Here is a 24345-nt window from a genome sequence, read left to right as displayed (position 1 = left end):
CCCTGTTCTCATTTTACAGATTAATAAGTCCTTGCTTAAACAAAACAAAACAAAAAACAGCCTTGCTCAGAGCCCAAAGGATCCCACTTATGAAATGGCAGAGCCAGGATTCAGACTCAAGCTAAGCCAGCCTCCAGGGGAGATTCTAAGGGCCAGACATCCAGAATGCCTGGGAACCAGATTTAACTCCCTCTGCGGAGCCGTGAAGTCTGGAGGCTGGAGCCCGAGAGCGAAAGGTCTCCAAAGGAGGTTTCAGTCGCCATTTTTCCTGCCCGCTTCTGCGTTCCCCACCCCCGACTCCTCCACCGGATCTCGGGAACATCTAGCCTCAGAAACCAGGCCGTGGCCAGAGGGACTCTTCTAGTGCCCAGGCCCCTCTATAGAGATGGGAAGGAGGCGACATTGGCGACCCTGACTCGGGGTAAAAAGGTGCGGGTGGAGGAGGCAGAGGCAACTTTTGTAGGCGACAAAGTGCCTCCCGCAGTTTGACCGCCATGCGCGTTGCTGCAGGGTCCCGGGAAATCTAGTCTAGCCTTAGCCCCTGCCCCAAATGCGGGCGCTTGTCCCCGGGCCGTGGGCCAAACAAAACTCGGGGTGTCCAGATGCTTTGTCGCGACAAGGCTAGGACGGGGGCCGCGTGCCAGGAGTCCCTTTTCCAGCGGGCCGAAAACCGCACCCGTGGCCGCATGGAAGCGAATCCACACTGCAACAGTAGGGGGTGACCTCGGGCGCGGCGACTGAACTTCCCCGGTGGATTAATTCACCTGAGCGGAGAACAGTGAACGAACTCAGACCTCGGCGTCAGGGCAGGGTCGGAACCCACAGCTCAGGAGGCGAGCGGGGCGGAGCCGCGGCGGCCGCATCTCGTTACGTGAGGCGGGCCCGGCGCACGCAGGCGCAGCTTCAATGCCGGCTCTAGGACCGCGCGGATGCTTGGTGGGCCGCCCCGCTGTGCCCGACCCGGTCCGGGCAGCCTGAGTCACGGGCCCCGCCCTACGGAGCCGGACGCGGCCAGAGGCCCGGGAGCAGCGCGGACGAACCGACCAGAGGACGTGTGAACGAGGCGGTGAGCGCCCGATCTGGATTACCCCGTACTCCGTAATCCCGGCCCTTGCGGCCCTCATAGCCCACGAAACCCTTAAGTCCTGATCTCAGGGGTCCCCCAGACCCATGATCTCAGATTTGAAGCCCCAGTCTGCCGCACCCCGTTATCCCGCCCCGGGGACTCCTCTACCCTCTACCTCAGGATCTAAAATAAGAGCCCATGGATTTGAGAGATCCCACAAATTTCTGCCCAGGGTGGGGTCCCCAGAACCACGATCCTTAGATCCGTTTTCTCAATTATAATGGGAACCCCGTTATCCCGGGCCCCGGAATTCATAACAACAATCTTAGACCCGAGCCCACAGAACCAGCGGTGACAGTAATCCCGCTGCTGGGAGTACTCGAAACCCTCAGGCTCACATTCTGGGATTTCCTAAACCCTGCCCCAGAGGCCTCCAGGCGGAGAATCTCTGATCGGCGCCCCTGACCCGCCCAAGACCCCAACGTCCAGTTCTGGGGCTCGATCTCTGATTCGTGTGCCCAGACACGTCAAAGATGCCTTACACCAACTTGGGGCCCCCATCTTGAGAACCCCACCAGACCGGGACCCTTTAATGATGCCTATGCATAGACGGAGTCCAGGGTCCCTCTGGGGGATCCTTTGGACCCAGAGGGGATTTCAAATCCGATCTTCCGTCCCTATCCCACCCATCCGAGAACTACCCTCCTCCAGAAGCCCCGACCCCATCCCAAATGGACCCTCAAGCCCCAGCCGGAGGATAAGTCCCCGCGCGGAGGCCTCATATTATTCCCCCCAAGTCCAGCTGCCAGAAATGCGTATTTTTATGTGGAGGGAGCGGGCTCAATGGCGATACGGCCTTTTGACCCCTTTTTTCCCCCTCAGGAATCTTAATTTGCAGCCATGTTCCTGGTTAACTCGTTCTTGAAGGGAGGCGGCGGCGGCGGGGGAGGCGGGGGCCTGGGCGGAGGCCTGGGGAATATGATCGGAGGCCTGATCAGCGGAGCGGGAGGAGGCGGTGGCGGCGGCAGCCGCGGCGGCGGAGGAGGCGGCGGCGGCGGCGGTGGCGGAACTGCCATGCGCATCCTGGGCGGGGTCATTAGTGCCATCAGGTAAGGCGGGGCCCGAATAGGGGAGGGGCCTGGCGGAGGAGGATGTCCCGCCTGCATAGATTGAGGTAACCTGAAGGCTGACCTGCAGTCTTAATTAGGCTGGGCTGGGCGTGGGCTGCGGGACCCGGCTCGAGGGGGCGGACCGTGAGGAGGCTGATGGCAGTTCAGGAGGCGGGGCTTGACATGGGCGGAGTCTGACTGTTGAGGGGACGATCTGATGGGGCGCGGCTGGGGTTTCGGGAGGTGGGGCTTAATGGGGCTGGGGCGGCCTGCTTCCAGCTACCCGGGCGACGAACGTTAGGGGGCGGAGCCAATGAGGCTTCGGGTCTCTTCATGCGGGCAAGACTTGTCTTATGGGCACCCGCACGGCCGTCGTAGTGGGTCGGTGAGGGGGCGGACCCAGAAGAGGCCTAGGCCTAATGCGCTAGGGGAAATGATCTTGAAGGGGCTGGGTCTGTCTGGGAACCGTCTGGATTAAAATAGAAATATGACCTGGTGGAGGTGGAGCAGGTTGTCGTTAGGGGCCTAATCAACCATGGCCACCCCTCGAAGGGGTGGGAACTCATGGAGCTGGGGTGGAATGTTGGGAAGACACAGGCGTTTAGGAAGCCATGGGATGGAGTAGGTTCCTAGACAGAAGGGACCTGAGGAGGGTGGAGCCCAGGAAGCTGGGTCAGAGCTTCTATGAAGCTGAGCTGTCGAAGGGGCTGGATCCGTTGAGGAATCTGCCATTGGGCAGGTGTGCCCTGGCAGGAGTGGCGCCTGCTGTGGGGTTGGGGCTCAGAGTTCCCTGCCAGGTGCAACCAGAGCAGCAAAGATAGGAACAGGTGAGGACGAGGACAGGTAAGTCAAGCAGAGGGAGAGGTAGGGAGGGTGGTGGGCTGGGGTTTGGGGGGTTGGGGCGCGGGGGCTGCCGCGGTCTTTGGAGGCCCCGCCCACTGGCGCTAACTCCCTTATTTGTCTCCCCTCAGTGAGGCAGCTGCACAGTACAACCCAGAGCCTCCGGTAAGCCACCCTCCAGAATCAGAGACCCTGCTGCTCACTCCTTTTTCAGCATCCATCATTGTCCCTTTGTCCCTCTTATGAAATTCCTCTCATTAAATCTCTCCCTTGCCATGTCCCCAACCTTAGTCATGGATCTTAGCTATAGCCACTGTCCACTGACCATCTCTCATTCCTTTGATCACCCAGCCACCCAGCCCACTCTGACTTTCCCACCTAGGGCTGTCCTGGCCAGGGCACCCCTCCCCCACTTGCTCTGAGATCCTCTCCCTCTGCAGCCTCCACGCAGCCATTACTCCAACATTGAGGCCAATGAGAGCGAGGAGGTCCGGCAGTTCCGGAGGCTGTTTGCCCAGCTGGCTGGAGATGTAAGTAACCCTGGGCCCCCATCCTTGTCCTCATTTTTCCATTCCTTCCTTTGGGCTGCCCTTGTACACACACTCAACAATGGAAATCGCCAAAGAATCCCCATTCTCCCGCATGACGCTCTTCCCTTTTAACCATCCCTGACTTTTCCCCACAGGACATGGAGGTCAGTGCCACAGAACTCATGAATATTCTCAACAAGGTCGTGACCCGACGTGAGTTACTGGGCTCAACATATAGGGCAGGTTTAGAACCATGGGCGCTGGGGTAGCTGTGACCTCTGGCCTCTGACTTTCAACCTGTCCCCCGCAGACCCTGATCTGAAAACTGATGGCTTTGGCATTGACACATGTCGCAGCATGGTGGCCGTGATGGATGTATCCTTGGGGGCAATCTGACTGGAGCCCTGGGTGAAGAAGGAGTTTTGTGAGAGCACAGTTGGGACAGCCAGGGTATAGCTTGCATACCCACAAACGTGGACAGGCATATATCAGAACACACACCCACTACCACACACCCAGAGACTTGTGGCAATAAATAGTAACATCAGCTGGCACGTCACAGCCATGGTGTTAAACAGGCAGATTTTTTTTTTTTTTTTAAGATTTTATCTATTTGACAGAGAGAGAGCACAAGCAGGGGGAGAGCCAGGCAGAGGGAGAAGCAGGCTCCTTGCCAAGCAAGGAGCCCAATGTGGGACTCGATCCCAGGACCCTGGGATCATGACCTGAGCCGAGGACAGACACTTAACCTCCCGAGCCACCCAGGCATCCCAAAAAGGCAGAATTGTTAGAGTCCATTTTGTAGGCAAAGAAATTGAGACTCAGAGAGAGGCAATCATTTGTCTGAAGGTATATGAAAAGAGTAAGTGCCAGGACAGGAATTTGGACTCAGGTCTTTTAGGCTTGAGAGCCCAAGCTTGTTTTCTTTCTTTCTTTCTTTCTTTTTTTTTTTTTTAAGTAAGTACTACACCCAACGTGGGGCTTGAACTCATGACAGGGAGATCAAGAGTCGCATGCTCTACTGACTGAGCCAGCCAGGTGCCCCAAGAACCCAAGCTTATAACTGCTGTAGGTGTGACCAAATACATGCACATATATACGAGGGCACACCGTACAGGTGAAGATATGTGAGGCATGTTCACAGGAACACACGTGCATGTTTGCACATGGGCCGGTCATTAGCTGACCTTGGATACGTGCATGCTCAGCACATAGAGAAAATGTAGACACGTGTGTTGTCATGTGATCACATACATACGTTGCACAGAGTTCTACAAGCTTGGCTGTGCCGCTTAGCAAGGTTACTGAGCCTCTTTGTGCCTCATTTTGCCTGTCTATAAAATGAAGTGAATGATAATGATGAAACTGAATTGGAGCTACATGCAAAAGGTTTATTTAGCACAGCGCGTAGCACATGGTAAGAGGTCTGTACGAATTAGCTGCTACTATGATCTTAGGTAGATTTTCATCTCTGAATTGGTCTCTTTTGCTGTGACTGGGGAATAATACTGGTGAGGCTGATGTCTTACGGATTTAGTGAGAAAAGTGATGTTCCTGAGAAGCTTAGCACTGCCTGGCATGTACTAGGTAACTTGGTAAATCTTGGCCATCATTATTACTGAGAGTTTATCAAACATTAGCCCCTGAGCTAAGGGCTTTATCTCATTCTGCTTATATCACAAACCCAGCAGGTGTGTACTATCATCACCTGATTTCCTTAGAGTTTTAAGATACCCTTGTTTTTCATGTGTCCTGACATTCATGAAACTGAATTGCTATTAAGAATTTTAAGGGCGGAGCACCTGGGTGGCTCAGTTGTTAAGCGTCTGCCTCGGGCTCAGGTCCTGGGATCGAGCCCCGCATCGGGCTCCCTGCTCTGCAGGAGGCCTGCTTGTCCCTCTCCCACTCCCCCTGCTTGTGTTCCCTCTCTCGCTGTGTCTCTCTCTGTCAAATAAATAAAATCTTTTTTAAAAAAAAGGAATTTTATAAATGAGGGCACCAGGTGGCTCAGTCAGTTAAGCGTCTGCTTTTCACTCAGGTCATGATCCTGGAGTCCCGGAATCAAGCCCCACGGCGGGCTCCCTGCTCAGTGGGCAGTCTGCTTCTCCCTCTTCCTCTGCCCCTCCCCCTGCTCCTTCTCTCTCTCTCTCTCGATCCTTCTCTCTCTCTCTCTCGCTCAGATAAATAAAATCTTTTTAAAAAATTTAAAAAAATGCTGGAACTTAAAAAAATTTTTTATAAATGAGGAGTTAGTTACTATTTTCAGGTGAGGAATTTATAGTTTAGAGAAGTTATAGTTATGCTTATTTATTTTTAATTTATTTTACTTAAAAATAAAATATATATTTATTTAGTAGTCTCTACACCAAATGTGGGTCTCGAACTCACGACCCTGAGATCAAGAGTTGCATGCTCTTCCAACTGAGCCAGCCAGGAGCCCCCCAAATCTTAAAAAAAAAGAAACATGAACTAAATTATGTATGGATAAAAAGAAAAGTCAAACCATATCCAAGGTTTTAGCCTAGATTCCCCTGCTTGGTCATGATCACAGTGCATACAGCACATGCATCTCGGTACGGTCATTACACTATTCTTAACACCCTTCCACCAGAGTGACACCACTGGCAAGCTGGGCTTCCAAGAATTCAAGTACTTGTGGAACAACATCAAAAAGTGGCAGGTGCGTGGTGACCTCAAACTCAAAAGACCTCAAGCCATGAAGATGCCACGCCCCACGATGTTCAACTGAATCCTTACCTCCCTGTCCCCACAGGCCATATACAAACAGTTTGATGTTGACCGTTCAGGTACCATCTGCAGCAGTGAACTCCCAGGGGCCTTTGAGGCAGCAGGTATGGCTGGCAGGGATATGGTTTGACTGGGGGTGGCATTGGTAAGGCAGCCCCCCGTGAGCCTGAATCCTAGGGGTGGGAGTGGGTTGGGCCTTGTGGCCCCCACACCTGAGAAAGGAAACCATTCTCAGGGTTCCACCTGAATGAACATCTCTACAACATGATCATCCGACGCTACGCGGATGAAGGAGGGAACATGGATTTTGACAACTTCATCAGCTGCCTGGTCAGGCTGGATGCCATGTTCCGTGAGTGACACCCTAGCTCTCTTCCTGGGTGGGAATTTGTCCCACCTCCTTTGGCCAGGGTCTCCTCTGAGCCTGACCCCGAGGCGAGCAATTCCAGGGACAGCAACAGCCCAGTTCCTGCCCTCATGTCACTCACAGTCCACTGGAGGAGATGCACATCACCAGACAGTGACTGCTCAGAATGGTTACAGTTGGGCTACGGGAAGCTCAGGGCAGTGATCAGGCCTGGGAGGAGAAGCTCAGGGCCGAGTGGGTTTAGATTTGTGAATGGGAAAGCCCAGTGAGCTATCTCAACCTAGGAGGCACTCGATGCAGACTCCGAGATCAAGAAGGGCTTCCTGGAGGAGGACAGATGTGAATTGAGGGATGAAGAGGAGTGACCCCAGGGAGAGAGTGGAGACAACTGTTGCTGTGGGAACAGCCTGAGCGAAGGGAAAGAGAAGGCGGTGCTTTTGGTGTTTTTTGTTGAACTCAATTCTGAATGCTGGAGAGGGGTTGGGATGCAGAGACATAAGGCTGGAAGGGGTTAGTAGGGGCTGGATTGTGAGGGCTCTTATGAACATGAATGCACTGAATCTTTAAGACCACTGTCAAGTGGGAATTATTGTCCCCATTTTCTGGAGGAGGAACTTAGGGTTCAAGGAGGCAAAACTGCTTGCCCCCAGCCACTCAGCTAGGAAGTTGCAAAGCCAGATTTTGAACTTGGATCTGAGAGAACTGAGTAAAAGGAAGCAGGAGCAATGGGCACGGTCAGGCCATGCAGGGCTGTGAGTGCCATGTTCAGGGGTGCTCTGACATTATTGGGGGCAATGGAGAGCCATAGCAGGTTCTAGGCAGAGGAGGGATGGGGTCAGGTTTGGCTTTAGGAAGATCTTAGCCTCTGGAAGAGCCCAGGGAGGGCAAAGCATTTAAACCATGGGTAAAGAAAAAGGGGCAGGTATGTCAGGGACATGAAGGGAAGGGGGAATGGACAATAAGGGCAGATGATTCCAAAAGTCACTTATGAGAAGGCCCAAGAAATGGCCATTAGATTTACCAGCAAGAGGGCCAGGAGGAACTGCAGTGAGTGCAGCGTCCGGGACACCACGTGTGTGGATACTTGAGGGCGGTAACCGAGTTGTTAGAGAGGGAGCAAAGACAGTGTAGACCCTGGTTTGCCTAGGTTTGGCTTTGGGTGGGGAACATGGAGTCGGGTTTCAGGACATGAGTGGGGACTACAGTAGGAGCAGGAAGTGGGTGCCCTTATTTTTTTTTTTCATATAGATACATAGATAGATAGATTTTGTTTTTAATTAAGTGAACTCTACATGCAATGTGGGGCTTTAACTCATGACCCGGAGATCAAGAGTTGCGTGCTCCACCAACTGAACAAGACAGGTGCCCCACGTGCTACTAGCCACTATTTACCATCATCCCATATGTTAGTATATTTTTATCTTTCTTTTTCTTTTTAAGATTTTGTTTTTAAGTTATCTCCACACCTGACATGGGGCTCAAACAACCCTGCGATCAGGAGTCGCATGCTCTACGGACTGCGCCAGCCAGGTGCCCCTGTATATTTTTATCCTAAAAGCCAAATCCCCCCAACCCTTTCCCTCTCTAGGTGCCTTCAAATCTCTTGACAAGGATGGCACTGGACAAATTCAGGTGAACATCCAGGAGGTAAGAACTCCCGTTCTGGGATGTGGGTGCCCAGCAGGGGAGCCCCTCCCCTCAGCTCCTTGTACCAACTCAGAGCTTGGGCTCCCTCCCTCCTATTTTCCCATATATACTAACAACCCCTGGGGGAGAGCAGAGAAAGGTGTCTGCTATTTGGTTCCCTGCTCCTCACCCTGTGCCCTTCCTCTCCCCAGTGGCTGCAGCTGACGATGTATTCCTGAATGGGAACCCCAGACCTGCCCCCTCATCACCTCACTGTAGGAGTCACCTTGGATTCTTCCATCTCTCCCAGGGCTGAGCCAGGCTGCAGTCTCGTCTTCATGGGCGCTACTGACCCACAGGTCTTTTGGTTCCCCCAGCCCTTGGCACTCAGCTTCTCAGTCAACAGCCAGGGCCCAACATGCCTGACATGCCATGCCCCGAGTTACCCGTGGCTCTGAGACACTCCAACACACCCTGTCCCGAGGGTCACCCCACCCCCGGCACACCCATCCCACACTCTCTCCACAACCCGCCTCATGCACCTGTGCCAAACCCAACAGTTACGTTGTTTCCGCACCCCAAGGGCCCTTCTCTCAGTTCCAGGAGGGTCACTCCAGTCCCTCCACACTCTGGCACACCTGTTCACACTTACCACCCTGGCAGCCAAACTCTAGGCCCTAACAGGCCCAGGCGCCCCTGTGCCTTTGTCTGTACTCAGCTCTCAGCCTGCCAGGCCCAGGAGGAAATAAAAGCACCCCAGTTGCTGCTCTGAGATCTGCTTCCTGTTCTGAGCGTTGAGGGGTGGCTCTGTCTCTGTCAGGGGCAGAGGGAAGTCTAGGTCCTAGAGGATGGGGGTGGTTTGGTCTGTCTCATGTCTATCCCCAGGCCTGGATCTGCGTGTTCCCTAGTCCTCTTCTTGTCTTTGTCCTTTTTCTCCTACTGGATTCCAGTTGAGCTGCACATTCTTGCTGAGATCCCTTACAGATCCTGTGGAGGCTGAAACTGGGACCCAGAAGTCTGGGCAATCTCTGCTTCTGCTGCAAGAGCCAGGCCCTTGGGAGGTCTCAGTACTGCACCCCCTCTTCCCGCTCTGTTCCCCAAGGCCATGCTTGCTTCCTCTTGGCTCTGTCCTGAGTGAGTCTGTCCTCACTTACCTCTGCCTCTGTTGTGTCATGGACCATGCTCAGTATCTTCCTTCCCGCCCTCGAGCCTCCGCAGGGAGAGGGGCTGCCTGATCCCAGAATAGAGCCCCTCTCGAATTCCAGGACATGATCCCAGATCCCCAGGCCCTGCGAGGCAGCCCAGGGGTACTATTTGGGCTCCCCAGCCCCTCAGGAGGGCTGAGAGGCAGCAATATCCCATGAGTAGCCTTGTAGTATCAGTAATCCTCCAGCATGAGGGACTCAGGGCTAGGGCAATGGGCTGTCCTAGTGTGGCAATTCCTTGGTGGTGGGAGGATGGGCGGGGGTACAAACAAATGGAGGCCACAGCTGGACTGGGTTCCCCAAGAAGCCAGCACATTTATTGATGCTTGTTCAGGTTCTGCAAGCTTCCTGGTCTCACTTCTTGTGAGGGAAGGAGGCCCAAGCAAGGCAGTACAGGCTGTAGGCGGTACCTAGGGAGGGAGGAAGGTGACAGCGTGAGATCCTAATCGCCTCCCTGGACCCCATCTCAGCTTTTAAGCCCCTCTGCAGGCTCCTCAATCATCAGTCTGGATCCCAGCTCCAGTTCAGGCTCCAGCTCCCGTCCCAAACTGCACTTCAGGTGGAGAATCCCCTAGCCTTGATCCAAACCAGGCTGCCAGCTTTCTCCACAATTCCTGCCTGGGCCCCACACCCCCTCCTGAGACAGAAGCCCAAGCCCTAGGTGCTCCCTCCCTATCTGCTAGCCCGGACTCCTGGACCATCCCCAAACCTGGCCAGCTCAGAATTCAGTCCCCTAAGCCCCCTGCCCAGCCCCTAGCCCTCTCCCCAAACCTCAGCCTGAGAACCAGCCCCTTCCTCACTCCAGCTCGAGCTTTGCCACCTCCCCCAACAGCTCAGGCGGTGGCTGTCCGGTACTCACCCCCGAGACAGAGCCCCATGGTCACTCGGTACAGGATGTTGTCGATTCCCCCGCCCTTCAAGTGCACTGGAAGGTCATTGTCCGCCTGGGTGGTGGAGGCATCCGATGAGAAACGGGTACAGGTTGCTCTGTGGACTATATCCCTATATCCCGTCTCCCCCTACTCTGCTCCAGGACCGAGCCTGGGGTCTGGGTTCTTCCCCCTCGCCCCACCCCTGCTCCGCCTACCTGGAAGAGTTTCTGTTTCTCAGCCACTCGGTTCTGGAAGCGGTTCCGGGCAGTTGAGCTGAAAGAGCGAACCAGCGCCTGGGAGACCTGGCGGGGAGGGAGTGGATGGGTATCGGAGACACCTGAAAGGGTGTCCCCAAAGGGCCTGGCTGTGGGGGGTGGGACGAGGGTACGGGCTCTCTGACGCCCGGACACCGGGACTGCCCTATTCCTTGCGTATGTCTCAAAGGCAAGATCCGAACTGCCAGTGCGAGGGCGGGAAGGGCTTCTGCCAAGAAAGGCCCAGAAAAAGGAGACTCGCGCCTAGAGAGTCTGGCTTAGAGGTTTCCTGGTTGTCTAGAGGGTCCTGGAAGAGGAGCAGACCCAGAAGGGGCACTTGTTCTGCGGGTCCAAGTCCCGAGACGGTGGGGTTTTTTTGTTTTTTGATGGGGAGGGTTTCCTAGATTAACGGGAGGAGCCCAAGTCCCGGGAATGATCCACTCCTGGATCCGGGTGCCTAGTGGGGTTTCCATACTGCCTAAGAAGTCCGGGGGAGGGGAAGCGGTGTTAAGTTCCCAGGGCCTACGTCCCGAGATGTTAAAGGGGCCCTGGATGAAGGGAAGAAGCTCACACCGGGGCGCTGGGCCATGTTAGGGGTCCCCGGCTGTCTCAGAAGCCCTTGGGTTAGGAGGCGGGGGTTGAGGGTCCCAGGCTGTTTAGGAGGGAGTCCCAAACCCTGAGGGGGGCTCACGTTCCAAGGCCCCAGATCTCGGGATGTTTAGTGAGTCTCGTATTGGGGCGAGGGCTTCGGGTTAGGTTCCCCAGCCCGGCCCTTGGGGGCCCTCACCCGCAGGGCCCTCATTCTGCGTCCTCCTCGGCCGGAGTCACCTCCCCTCTCGGCCCAAGGACACACAGCGCCCTCCCCTCCCCGGGAATCCCAGGCCACGCCCTCGGCGCGCCGCGTGACAGCCCCGTCCCGGGGTCTGTGGTGGCGGGCGGGGTGTGGGGGAAGCGGGGCAAATCCGGCTGCCAGATTCGGATTCGTGCAATAGGCGCGCCGAGGGGACGCTCCAATCCCGCCCTCCGCGCCAAAAGGTCCGAAGCATCCATCTGTTACTCGGAATTTCTGCTGGTCCAAGTGGAGAGAGGTAAGTGGAACCAGGGAATACATTTTTTTTTTTTTAAGATTTTATTTATTTATTTGACAGAGAGAGACACAGCGAGAGAGGGAACACAAGCAGGGGGAGTGGGAGAGGGAGAAGCAGGCTCCCCGCAGAGCAGGGAGCCCGGTGCGGGACTCGAACCCAGGACCCTGGGATCATGACCTGAGCTGAAGGCAGTCGCTTAACCAACTGAGCCACCCAGGTGCCCCAGGGAATACATTTTTTGGTTTGTTTCTGCGGAGATACTCGTCTGCGGCAAGTGCAGTTCCTCTCCCGGGGTCTCTCAGATCTTACCGGAGTTTGTATTGGAGAGCGAGTGAGGGAGCAGATAAACGGGTTCCAACTTCTGTTCTATCTACATAGACGGGGTGATTGCACCTCCGAGCCTTAGTTACCGTATCTGTAACGTGGGGGCTAAGTCAGGATCTTCTTCAGAGGTGTGTTGAGAGCATTAAAGAGCTCATAGAACAGCATAACTGAGCTAACAGTTACAATCATGGTAATAACTTGCAAAATTACTGCATAACTGAGCTAATAACAACTACACAGAAACAAGAGCCCTTATTTTTACTGCTTTCTAGCGGTAGGCTTGTTAAAAAACAAATTTAACTGAGTAAATGTGAAGATCTGAAAGATTTCATTAAATGATTCATGAATTGGGCAGCATTTCATCCAGTGAATGTTAGGGAGCACCTGAAGCTACAGAAAGGGAAAGGTTTTGAAAAGCCTCTCGGGGGGCGCCTGGGTGGCTCAGCAGTTAAGCGTCTGCCTTTGGCTCAGGTCATGATCCTAGGATCCTGGGATCGAGCCCCGCATCTGGTCCCGGCTCTGCAGGAGGCCTGCTTCTCCCTCTGACCCTCCCCCCTCTCATGTGCTCTCTCTCTCTCTCATTCTGTCTCAAATAAATAAATAAAATCTTTAAAAAAAAAAAGTATTTTTATACTTAGTTAATTTTCCTTTTACTATGGAAGATTTCAAAACAGAAAAAGCAGGGAGAAAGGACCCATCACCTGCTTCAACAATGATCACCATTACAGTGTTTTTCATGTATTTGCCCCTTTCAACTCCTTTTTCCCCTTTATTGAAGTATTTTAAAGCAAATGCCAACATCATATTTCATATTTACATATGTATCTTTAACAGATCAGGGCTTAAAAAAAGGAAAAACCTGATGATCCACAATTTATAGATTGAATCTTGGATTAGGAAAAATCATTTAAAACTTTTTATTTGTGGGACAGTGGGTGAATTTTATTTATTTATTTATTTTATTATTTTTTTAAAAAAAGATTTTATTTATTTATTTATTTTTAATTAATTAATTTATTTTTTATTTATTTATTTGACAGAGACAGAGATAGCGAGAGCAGGAACACAAGCAGCGGGAGGGGGAGAGGGAGAAGCAGGCTTCCCCCCGAGGAGGGAGCCCGATGTGGGACTCGATCCCAGGACCCTGGGATCATGACCTGAGCCGAAGGCAGATGCTTAACGACTGAGCCACCCAGGCGCCCCAAAAAGATTTTATTTATTTTTTGACAGAGAGAGAGACAGCAAGAGAGGGAACACAAGCAGGGGGAGGGGGAGAGGGAGAAGCAGGCTTCCCACTGAGCAGGGAGCCCGATGTGGGGCTCGATCCCAGGACCCTGGGATCCTGACCTGAGCCGAAGGCAGACGCTTAACGACTGAGCCACCCAGGTGCCCCAGTGGGTGAATTTTAAAAAAAGGTCTGTGGATTAGACAATAACATTGTATCAGTGTTAATTTCCTGGTTTTGATGATTGTGCAGTGGTTATGTAATAGGATGTCCTTGTTTTTAGGAAATACAGGCTGAAGTATTTGGGAGTAAAAGGTATTGTATCTGTAACTTATTACCTTGAGATGGTTAAGAAACAAATTATATATCTATATTCATATCTATTTTTTTAAAGATTTTATTTATTTGACAGAGAGACAGCGAGGAAGGGAACACAAGCAGGGGGAGTGGGGGAGGGAGAAGCAGGCTTCCCGCGGAGCAGGGAGCCAGATGTGGGGCTCGATCCCAGGACCCTGGGACCATGACCTGAGCCGAAGGCAGACGCTTAGTGACTGAGCCACCCAGGCACCTCTATATTCATACTATTTGATCCTGATGTGCCGCCAGGGTTAAGTACAGTTGCCCTAATGATTTTAGTCATGATCGTGACATAGTCTAAAAGGGTTTAACAATCTCTTTTTAAAGAGGGCTTTTATAACAATTAAACTCTAACGCTTTCAAACTATGCTTGTAAATTTAATACCTTACACTTTTCCATTTAAACGCTACAGTAGGCTAATTTAACAGATGAATCTGCTCAATAATTACTATAAGTTTTGTGACAGAATTTGAGGAGTGATTAATATAGGCTGTGATGGATACAATGACTGTTGAGACTGTGGTTCTTCTCATTCTGGGGAAAAGTACAACTCCTTCACCTGGAACAGGGATAGGTAAAAATACAGAGTTTTATTGTTATTTTAAGACAGATCAAATGTGTTTAGATGGGTGCTTAGGGAAGCTGAGCAGGCAAAGAGGTAGACTGTCAGTTATCTATTACACCTCTGAGCCCTTTGCTTGACTCGGCCTGACCTTGAGCTTCTCTGTCTATGCTTATAGAGTCCAGTTTTAGCAAGAATCCTGCTAAGTCAGTTTAACCAGAACCTCCTGAAACCCTACACCTGATCATCCTTGACACCTGACCAAATTCTTCATTCCCCCTGCCCCCCCCCATGCCAACCCCCAGGCAATATTTGGTCACCCTGACCGGCCTTCAGCAAGAATTCTGTTAGGTCTATTTAGCAAAGAATTACCCTACCCTCTTAGTAATTTTCCATCCACTGACCCCACCCCTTTGGCTCTAAATCCCACTTTTCCTTGTATTCAGAGTTGAGCCCAATCTCTCTACTCCACTGCAAAAAAACTCCCTTGCAGTAGTCCCTATATTGCAATTGTCCTGAGTAAAGGACATTTGGCATTTTAATAAGTGTCAGAATAAATTTTTTCTTTAACAGTAGCCAAGTCAGCCTTGATAAGGGAATGTCTATGTTGCTTTGGCCAAAAGCAGTAGTACATTAGCCGTTTTGACACGAACAGGATTGAAAAATGTGTTTGTGCATGGAGACTTGCCCTCTTTTGCTACTCTTCTGAACTCTGTGACCACCGCCGTGTGGGCAAGCCCAGGCTAGCCTGCTGGCTGACAAGAGGCACTGGGACCGGCACTCCCCATTGCTCCAGCTGAGACCAAGACATGGCATGAGTGAGGGCATCCCAGACCACCCAGCCCCAGCTGAGTCGGGTCAGAACTGCCCAGCCAACCCACCAAATCAGGGGAAATTAATAGATGCTTATTATTTGAAGTCACTAAATTTGGGGTAGTTTGCTACTGACATAGGGACATGCATTTCCACTTCACCCAAGTCCCCACCAACCCCTAATATCTTACACCTATTTCACTTATTCATATTCCTTGCCCTGTCCTGGTAGGCATTTGAGTTGGCCTTTCATGGGACAGGGCTTGGTGTGGCCAGCTGCTTCCAATTTTCAGCATTGTTCCCTACTTCCCCATTCCTAATTCCTGAGGAGGGATCCTGGGTCTCTCACTTCCGTTCACCTCTTTTCCCCAGCTCCTTCACCCTGGTCCAGGCCACCCTGTCTTCTCCCTCCTGGTTCACTGCACCAGTGTCTCTTCTCTTCCCGCATAGATCTGTAGGCACAGAGCTGCCTCCTTCTCATTGTTAAGCAGAGAAAAATTATTTTTCATTGTCTCTTGCCCATGGGCCACCCGGCTACTCACACAGGACAACTGACCTGGCTTTCATCACATCGTCCTAAGAGTAAGGACTAGGGCAGAGGGAGCTGATGCACTTACTTACTTTGAGGTATTTTTTTTTTTTTAAGATTTTATTTATTTATTTGAGAGATAGACCACACAAGTAGGGGGAGGAGCAGAGGGAGACGGAGCAGACTCCCTGCTGAGCAGGGAGCCCGACGCAGGACTCGATCCCAGGACCCTAGGATCATGACCAGAGGCTTAACCAACTGAGCCACCCAGGCGCCCCTTACTTTGAGGTATTTAATAAGAATTATGTCTCTAGGGGCGCCCGGGTGGTTCAGTTGGTTAAGCATCCAACTCTTGGTTTCGGCTCAGGTCATGATCTCGCTGTTGTGGGATCGAGCCCCGCGTTAGGCTCTGTGCTCAGTGCGGAGTCTACTTTAGATTCTCTCTCCCTCTCACTCACTCTCACTCTCTCAAATAAAAAAAGAAAAGAAAAGAAAGAAATCTGTCTCTAATCCATTATACCTCATGTGCATGTTCACATTATTAAATTAATAAAGATGAATGTTAAAAAAACCAACAATATGGGGTGCCTGGGTGGCTCAGTCGTTAGGCGTCTGCCTTCGGCTCAGGTCATGATCCCAGGGTCCTGGGATCGAGCCCTGCATCGGGCTCCCTGCTCAGTGGGAAGCCTGCTTCTCCCTCTCCCACTCCCCCTGCTTGTGTTCTCTCTCTCGATGTGTCTTTCTCTGTCAAATAAATAAATAAAATCTTAAAAAAAAAAATGTGATTCAGTCACATTCCACATTGTCTATTTCTTTCTGTTCTGAGACCAACGATGTCTGCTTATTTATAATTTCTGCTCCCTTATAACATTGGCTTGCAGTGATCTCTTTGGTGACTCTTACGGCATGATTTTTAAATTTCAAATGAAAATAGTCTCCTGACCAACCTTTTCTATAGTTTTTGTTCAAAATGCTGAGAAAGAGGACCTGATTGTTTCTGTGCTAGGCCATGTCCTCGGTCTCTGGCAGCTTAGGCATGAAAGGTGAAGTCCAGTCAGCATTGACAGGATGTCTCAACTACTAGGCAGCAGGAAAGGTAGGGGGACAGGAGGGGGGGGTCTGGACAAAGCCAGCAATGATTGGCTCCTGGGCACAGTGGAATCTCCTTGTACCTGGATTCCTTCAAGTCAGCGCCTGAGGTAAAAATAGTGTATAGTTAAAACTTCCCTTGAAAATACCTTAGTGGGGGAGGGGCGCCTGGGTGGCTCAGTCGTTAAGCGTCTGCCTTCGGCTCAGGTCATGATCCCAGGGTCCTGGGATCGAGCCCCACATCGGGCTCCCTGCTCCGCGAGGAGCCTGCTTCTCCTTCTCCCACTCCCCCTGCTTGTGTTCTCTCTCTCACTGTCTCTCTCTCTCTGTCAAATAAATAAATAAAATCTTTAAAAAAAAAGAAAGAAAGAAAGAAAGAAAATACCTTAAGGGTATTACCTGGGTGGCTCAGTTTGTTAAGCATCTGCCTTCGGCTCAGGTCAGGATCTTAGGATCCTGGGATCAAGTCCCACATCTGGCTCCCTGCTGAGCAGGGAAACTGCTTCTCCTCCTCCCTCTGCCTGCCGCTCCCCCTGCTTGTGCTCTCTCTGTCAAATAAATAAATAAGTAATTAAAAAAAAGAAAGAAAATACCTTAAGATGACACCATATTGGAAGGTAAGATACCATCTTTTTTTTTTTTTTTCCATCTTTCATAATGTCGAGCACAGTCCTTTTTCCTCCCCTGTTGAAACAGATTGCTGTGGCTTTCGCTAACCATTGATGTTAGGTTTGGATTTAGGGACATGTTGTATGAAAAATACACTCAACACACATTCATCCAGGTGAGACATGGGAACCAAGGAAGTAGTAGATTATTCCCATATCTCATACTCCCTCGGGAGCATATGTTGTTCACTCCTTGAGTGGAATGGAGGGCAGCATAGTTTTCCTTGTTTGAATGGGTATTTGTGTGTGTGTGTGTGTGATGTCTTGGTTTATTGTGAATCCATATTTGACTCTGCATTTGTTAAACATGCATACAAAATGACTCGGCTGCATAAGCAACTGTCTTCGCTGCTTCCTGTCTTCACCCCACCTCTGTGCTCAGTTTGTCACCCTGGAAAACAGTGTAGCTTTTCTATTTATCCATCTGTTGACTTAGACTCCATTGCATCCCTAGCAACTGGCACATGGGTGGATTTGATAAATATTTGTTGAAGGAAATGTAATCCCAAATGTTCTCTCATTTGCTCACTCCCACACATTTTTTTTTAAGATTTTATTTATTTATTTGAGAGAGAGAGAATGAGAGATAGAGAGCATGAGAGGGAAGAGGGTCAGAGGGAGAAGCAGACTCCCTGCTGAGCAGGGAGCCCGATGCGGGACTCGATCCTGAAACTCCAGGATCATGACCTGAGCCAAAGGCAGTCGCTTAACCAACTGAGCCCCCCAGGCACCCACCTTTTCTCATTTAAAGTCTACTTTTTTATGCTATTATAGCCATCTCAGATCTCTTTGAGTTACCAATTGCCTAAATGTAATTTTCCATTATTTCACTTTGAAACTATATGTGTCTTTGGGTCTAAAGTGAGTCTTGGTGCTTGGGTGGCTCAGATGGTTAAGCATCTGCCTTCAGCTCAGGTCATGATTTCTGGGTCCTGGGATCAAGCCCCATATTGGGCTCCCTGCTCAGCGGGAAGCCTGCTTCTCCCTCTCCCACTCCCCCTGCTTGTGTTCCCTCTCTTGCTGTCTCTCTCTCTCTCTCTCTGTCAAATAAATAAATAAAATCTTTTGAAAGAATCTATTTAAGAATACTAAAATATAAAGCTTTTTCCTTTTTTTCTGTTATCTCTCTCAACCTGTTGTAGTGTTTTGAATCTGCTATTTAATCCTGTGCTCCCTCGGGCAATGGATAACTTCTGGGGTGAGCAGGGACAGGCATCTGGGGCACCTGCCCTGCAACTTTGTGTATGCCCACAAATGTGCCTCATGACAGCATGTGTCATTAACTAGACTGCCCCCTGGCTGCCGGCTTCCCCTCTCCCCACTGGCCACTGCACCAACTCCTTGTGTTCTGGCCAGAGGTGGAGAAGTCGAACCAGGCATCTGCCCTTCCCATGGGCTTGGTGCCTGGGGTAATGCAACTCAAGTGCCAAGAAGAGCCAGGGATCAAAGGTGAGCAAAACATTCTTTCCTGCTGGGTTACCTGTTGAATGTGCCATGGCATGGTGACTGAAGGGGGGGCTGGCACCCCGCCCTGCCCTCAGAGGTCATAGACAATGGACGCGTATTGGACCTTGACCCTCCCAATGCCCTTGCACAGGTCCCAGGCCCCAGGGAGGCAGAACAGGCAGCCAAGAGCTTGCCTCAGGGAGGGGTGCCTGGGTGGCTCTGTCGGTTAAGCCTCTCCCTTCCTCTCGGGTCCTGTTTGAGTCCAATATCAGGCTCCCAACACATATCTTGCTTCCAGGCTCGCGATCCCGGAATGACTGGAAACATCTAAAAGCTGACCTCAGAAAGCCGTTTGCGGGCGCCTGGGTGGCTCAGTTGGTTACGCGACTGCCTTCGGCTCAGGTCATGATCCTGGAGTCCCGGGATCGAGTCCCGCATCGGGCTCCCTGCTCAGCAGGGGGTCTGCTTCTCCCTCTGCCCTCTTCCCTCTCGTGCTCTCTGTCTCTCATTCTCTCTGTCTCAAATAAATAAATAAAATCTTAAAAAAAAAAAAAAAAAAGAAAGAAAGCCGTTTGCTCTGAAGTGGCGCCTGCAGGGATGAGGTGGAGAACACGCCCCCCTGTGGCACTGACCTGGAGTCAGGAAGCCTGAATCAAGAAGCTGCTGCTGTCATTGCTCAGATCTCTTTTAGAAATGGTTTTGTCGGCATGCAGGACAAAAGAGCTCAAACTCTGGATTAAGAGCCAGCTGGGGGTTATAAACTATGCTGCCCTGTATTAGCTAGCTTGAAGACCCTGTTGCTGTAACAAATAGGCGACAAAATACTGTGGTCTAAAGACCATGCAACTTCTATACCAACCAATGTCAATATGTAGACCTTTTTTGGATCTTGATAGGAACAAACAGTCAAAGGAAAAATTGTGACATTTTTGAGACAATTGGAAACTTGAACAATGATGGACTTTTCCTTCAACATTTTAGTACAAAAAAAATTTTCAAAGGTACAGAGAAGGTGAAGGCATCTTAGAGTGAACACTCATATACCTAACACCTAGATTTTATTTTACCATAAACATTTGCTGTATTTGCTTTATCATATAACTAGCCATCTATATCTCTGTCAATCTATATCTTTTTTATATGCAGATATCCATATTCTTCCTCTAGATACTTCCCCCAAATGCCTGAATATTTCATTATATATTATATATATATATAAAATATATATATATAAAATATAAAAAATATATATATTATACAAAATATTCAAAATAATTTGAAATTTTTATATGTGACATGGCTTTGGTGGTTGTGTTTAAAAAAATCTATATTTTAGAAATTCATACTTAGGGGAGCCTGGCTGGCTCCGTTTGTGGAGCCTGCAACTCTTGGCCTTGGGGTTAAGAGTTTAAGCCCCAGGCTATATGTAGAATTACTTTAAAAAAATAATTTTTTAAAGATTTTATTTATTTGAGAGAGAGAGACAAAGAGAGCACGAACCAGAGGAGGGGTAGAGGGAGAGAAAGGGAGAAGCAGACTCTCCGCTCAGCGGGGAGCCCACCATGGGGCTTGACCCCAGGACCTTGAGATCATGAGCTGAGCCAAAGTCAGATGCTTAACCAACTGAGCCACCCAGCTGCCCCCCACCAAAATAAAAGTCGTAAGACGCACACCCCACATACCTAAATATTTTTTGGTATGATGTCCAGTGTATTAATTACTGCCAGTTAATAGATTACCCCAAAATGTAGCAGCTTCAAACATCTTATTATCTTATACAGTTTTTGTGGATCAGGAATCTGGGGATGCGGATGCCTGGGTGGCTTAGTGGGTTACACATCTGACTTTGGCTCAGGTCATGATCTCAGGGTCCTGGGATGGAGCCCTGCCTTGGGCTAACCCATTCAGCAGGGTGTCTGCTTGTCCTCCCTGTCCCTTTGCCCTTCCCCCCACTCATGGGCTCTCTCTCTAATAAATAAAATCTTAAAAAAAAAAAAAAAAAGGAATCTGGGGATGGTTTAGCCCAGCCACAGTCAACAACTCAGGGCAAAAGTGGGCAGGAACCCCCCAGGATTTGCCCGTTGTGGGTGGGGAGGGAGACTGACTCAGACACCCTTCCAGGGTCCAGAACCAAGCTTTGGTGTCGCTCTGCTGCCATCTTGTGGCAGGCCTAGAACAGTCACCCCTCCCACCTGGACCTTCCACACTGATCCTGTTCCATGATGTTTTAGGATTTGATTTTGATTTTGATTTTTTAAAGATTTATTTTAGAGAGAGAGTGGGAGGAGGGGCAGAGGGAGAGGGAGAGAGTCCTCAAGCTTACTCGCCGCTGAGTATGGAGCCCAATGCCCGGCTCCATCCCAGGACCCTGAGATCATGACCCCAGCTGAAATCAAGGGTCCTACACTCAACCAACCGAGCCACCCAGGCACCCCAAGGACTTGATTTTTTTTTAAGATTTTATTTATTTATTTTGAGAGAGAAAAAGAGCACACAAGCAGGGGAAGGGGCAGAGGGAGAGGAAGAGAATCTCAAGCAGACACCATGCTGAGCGTGGAGCCCGACTGAGGGCTCGATCTCACAACTCTGAGATCATGACCTGAACTGAAATCAAGAGCCAGAGGCTCAACCAACTGAGCCACCCAGACCTCCCCCTAGGACTTGATTTTTAAAACTTTTGAATTCTGGGGCGCCTGGGTGGCTCAGTCTTTAAGCGTCTGCCTGCGGCTCAGGTCATGATCCCAGGGTCCTGGGATCAAGCCCCACATCCAGCTCCCTACTCAGCAGAGAGCCTGCTCCCCCCTTTCCCTCTGCTGCTCCCCCTGCTTGTGCTCTCTCTTTCTCTGTCAGATAAATGAATAAAATCTTAAAAAAAAAAGATGTATATACAATGGAATATTAGCCATCCAAAAAATGAAATCTTGCCATTTGCAATGACATGGATGGAATTAGAGGGTATTATGCTAAGCAAAATAAGTCAATCAGAGAAAGACAATTATCATATGATTTCACTCATATGTGGAATTTAAGAAATAAAACAGAGCGGCCTAGGGGAAGGGAGGGAAAAAGAAAACAGGACGAAATCGGAGAGGGAGACAAACCATAAGAGACTCTTAACCATAGGAAACAAACTGAGGGTTGCTGGAGGAGAGGGGGTGGAGGGATGGGGTAACGGGGTGATGGACATTGAGGACATGTGATGTAATGAGCCCTGAGTGTTACATACAACTGATGAATCACTGAACTCTGCCTCTGAAACAATAATACACTATATGTTAATTAATTGAATTTAAATTAAATTTAACTGAATTTAAAAATAAAATTCATAAGTGTGAATAGGGAGAGAAGTCTTATTCCCCTGAAGACTCCAGGGGAACAATTCCATGTTATCTGTATCTTGTGTATCCTTCCAGGGAAATATTATGTGTATATAAAAAAACAAAAGCAAGACCCAGCACCCCCCAAAAACATGACAATACCCCCAAAATATACTCAGCCTTCTCAGTCATAAAAGAATAATTAATTCCTGAAATCAGCAGATTCATTCAATAATATTGGTCCTGATTTGAACAGACAATGTGCGTATGTTTTGAACAAAAAAAATATATAAATATGTATATGACCCAACAAGTAAATGCGAACACTGGATATTTTATTGTTTTAATGAATTAATGTTAATTGTTTAGGGGTAATAGGGAGTTGTCACTTAAAGATGCAACTTTTAGTATTTATGGATGAAATGATAGGATGTCTTGGTTTGATTTGAAACCCATCATGGGGGAAAAGTGAGTGGGAGTGTAGATGAAGCAAGTTTGCGGAGGGTGGGTCATAGAAATGAAGAAGTGGGGCACCTGGGTGGCTCGGTCGTTAAGCGTCTGCCTTCAGCTCAGGTCATGGTCCCAGGGTCCTGGGATCGAGCCCCATGTCGGGCTCCCTGCTCTGCGGGAAGCCTGCTTCTCCTTCTCCCACTCCCCCTGCTTGTGTTCCCGCTCTCGCTGTGTCTCTCTCTCAAATAAAGAAATAAAAAATCTAAAAAAATAAAAATAAATAAATAAATAAATAATCAGTTCTTTGATGAGCTTTATTTAAACAATTCTTGCTGCATTTTCGAAGCCACTTAATGAGATTCAGAAGAATCTCTTTGAGTGCCAGAGCTTTGTTATATGAAGAATTGTTCCTACAATTCTTCCAACAATTTAATAGCTCCCCTGGGTTTTCTGGTCATGCTTGTAGGTCCATCACTTGTAATTCCTTTTACAAATTTGCCAGTTTAATGTATACTGATTAACAGTGTCTCTTCCCAATCCTATTAGTGTATTCGGTCTTGTGCATATAAAGTTAAACTTAAATACAGTTAAACCTCCATAAAGGAGGTTTACGTATCTTGCCTGATACGTAACATTAGTGGAAAGTATTGTACAGCGTGAAGTACTAGTGCTTTAAGGAAATAGACTATCAATTCCATGCCAGACTTAAGTGCCTAAAAAAAATTGCTTATATTTACAAGAATTGGGATGCTGGGTTGTTATCAAATAATAGTCTAGATTTGATAAGATACAGTCTTATCACTGAGAGGTAGAGTTCCTAATTTATCACAGTTGATTTGTCCCTGAAAAATTATATACTTCATTAAATATACCAAAATAAAATAAGAATATTGACTGATATCTTGTCATGCCAGATATAATTAAATACAATAAAAATAAGACTTCTTCATTAACACTCATAGCACAATTAAAATATTGAGCTAAGAACTTTGATCTTTCTCTTGCTCTGAAAATATTAGAAAGGCTCAAGGTCCACAGGAAGCAGACTCTAAGAGGTCTGCATTCAGGATGTTTGACAGGTGGTGCTACGGAATCAGCATCTGTTGGGAGACTGAAGGCAGCAGAGCTGGTTGGGGGCAGAAGTCCGGCTGCAAAGCAACAGCAACACGCCTTTGTCAACCCACTGGAAGCTGTGGAACTGGGATGGGCTGGCCCTACAAGAGCTGCCTGTGGACAAAAAGGCTGAGCCTTGTATCTCGACCCTTGGTAGATGAAGGCCATTATTCTAGGAAGGGCTGAATGGAAGTTCCTGAAACTTCTTTTCCCTTCAAAGACAGTAAATAGCAAGCAATATTGCATCCTTGAAGGAATTGCAGAAAGTAATTACTTGATAAATTGATGCCTTTATTTAATTCACCAGTTTGGCTGCACTATTGTAAAGTTAACCTGATGGTGGCTCCCATTGCAGCTCCTGTCCCATATGTAGTACTTCTACTAGAAAAGATCAACATATCCCCAGGTACCTGGGCTGCAGCTACCGACCTGGCCAATGCCTTTTTCTCGATACCAATTTGGAAGAAGTACCAGAAGCAATTTTCTTTTACCTGTGTACCTTCACGGTGTTGCCTCAGGGTTATGTCAGCTCTGCTGTTCTTTGACATAAAGCAGTTTGCAGAAATCTTTTTTTTTTTTTTTTAAGATTTTATTTATTTATTTGAGAGAGAGAATGAGAGACAGAGAGCACGAGAGGGAGGAGGGTCAGAGGGAGAAGCAGACTCCCTGCCGAGCAGGGAGCCCGATGTGGGACTCGATCCTGGGACTCCAGGATCATGACCTGAGCCGAAGGCAGTCGCTTAACC

The 24345-nt window shown here is 49.4% G+C and overlaps 2 protein-coding genes across 2 annotated transcripts; one reads left to right on the top strand and one right to left on the bottom strand.

Moving 5' to 3' along the window:
* The first annotated feature begins 908 nt into the window (after window positions 1–908).
* On the top strand, window positions 909–9058 carry CAPNS1 (calpain small subunit 1). The gene is made up of 11 exons (XM_035023806.1): window positions 909–1066; window positions 1949–2175; window positions 3147–3180; window positions 3456–3545; window positions 3701–3758; window positions 3856–3920; window positions 6157–6225; window positions 6319–6397; window positions 6529–6645; window positions 8249–8307; window positions 8499–9058. The coding sequence occupies exons 2-11, from the start codon at window positions 1967–1969 to the stop codon at window positions 8523–8525; spliced, it is 807 nt and encodes a 268-aa protein (XP_034879697.1). The 5' UTR covers window positions 909–1066; window positions 1949–1966; the 3' UTR covers window positions 8526–9058.
* A 719-nt stretch (window positions 9059–9777) lies between these two features.
* On the bottom strand, window positions 9778–11502 carry LOC118022879 (cytochrome c oxidase subunit 7A1, mitochondrial). Its single transcript, XM_035023851.1, has 4 exons — window positions 11405–11502; window positions 10579–10665; window positions 10351–10435; window positions 9778–9901 (listed from the first exon to the last, which is right to left on the bottom strand). The coding sequence occupies exons 1-4, from the start codon at window positions 11417–11419 to the stop codon at window positions 9846–9848; spliced, it is 243 nt and encodes an 80-aa protein (XP_034879742.1). The 5' UTR covers window positions 11420–11502; the 3' UTR covers window positions 9778–9845.
* Window positions 11503–24345: the final 12843 nt, after the last annotated feature.

This window comes from Mirounga leonina, unplaced genomic scaffold (assembly GCF_011800145.1).
Source record: "Mirounga leonina isolate KUSES-001 unplaced genomic scaffold, KU_Mleo_1.0 Mir_177, whole genome shotgun sequence".
Classification (NCBI taxonomy): domain Eukaryota; kingdom Metazoa; phylum Chordata; class Mammalia; order Carnivora; family Phocidae; genus Mirounga; species Mirounga leonina.
The sequence above is the reverse complement of the archived record's forward strand: the minus strand, read 5'-3'. Positions and strand labels throughout refer to the sequence as shown.

Coding starts and splice junctions, on each gene's coding strand:
- LOC118022879 (XM_035023851.1), bottom strand. Junction 10,436..10,578: donor AGAAACAGAAACTCTTCCAG/GTAGGCGGAGCA, acceptor TCCACCACCCAG/GCGGACAATGACCTTCCAGT. Junction 9,902..10,350: donor CATGGGGCTCTGTCTCGGGG/GTGAGTACCGGA, acceptor CTCCCTCCCTAG/GTACCGCCTACAGCCTGTAC.
- CAPNS1 (XM_035023806.1), top strand. CDS start 1,967: ATGTTCCTGGTTAACTCGTTCTTGAAGGGAGGCGGCGGCGGCGGGGGA. Junction 2,176..3,146: donor GGGGTCATTAGTGCCATCAG/GTAAGGCGGGGC, acceptor GTCTCCCCTCAG/TGAGGCAGCTGCACAGTACA. Junction 3,921..6,156: donor GCATGGTGGCCGTGATGGAT/GTATCCTTGGGG, acceptor CCCTTCCACCAG/AGTGACACCACTGGCAAGCT.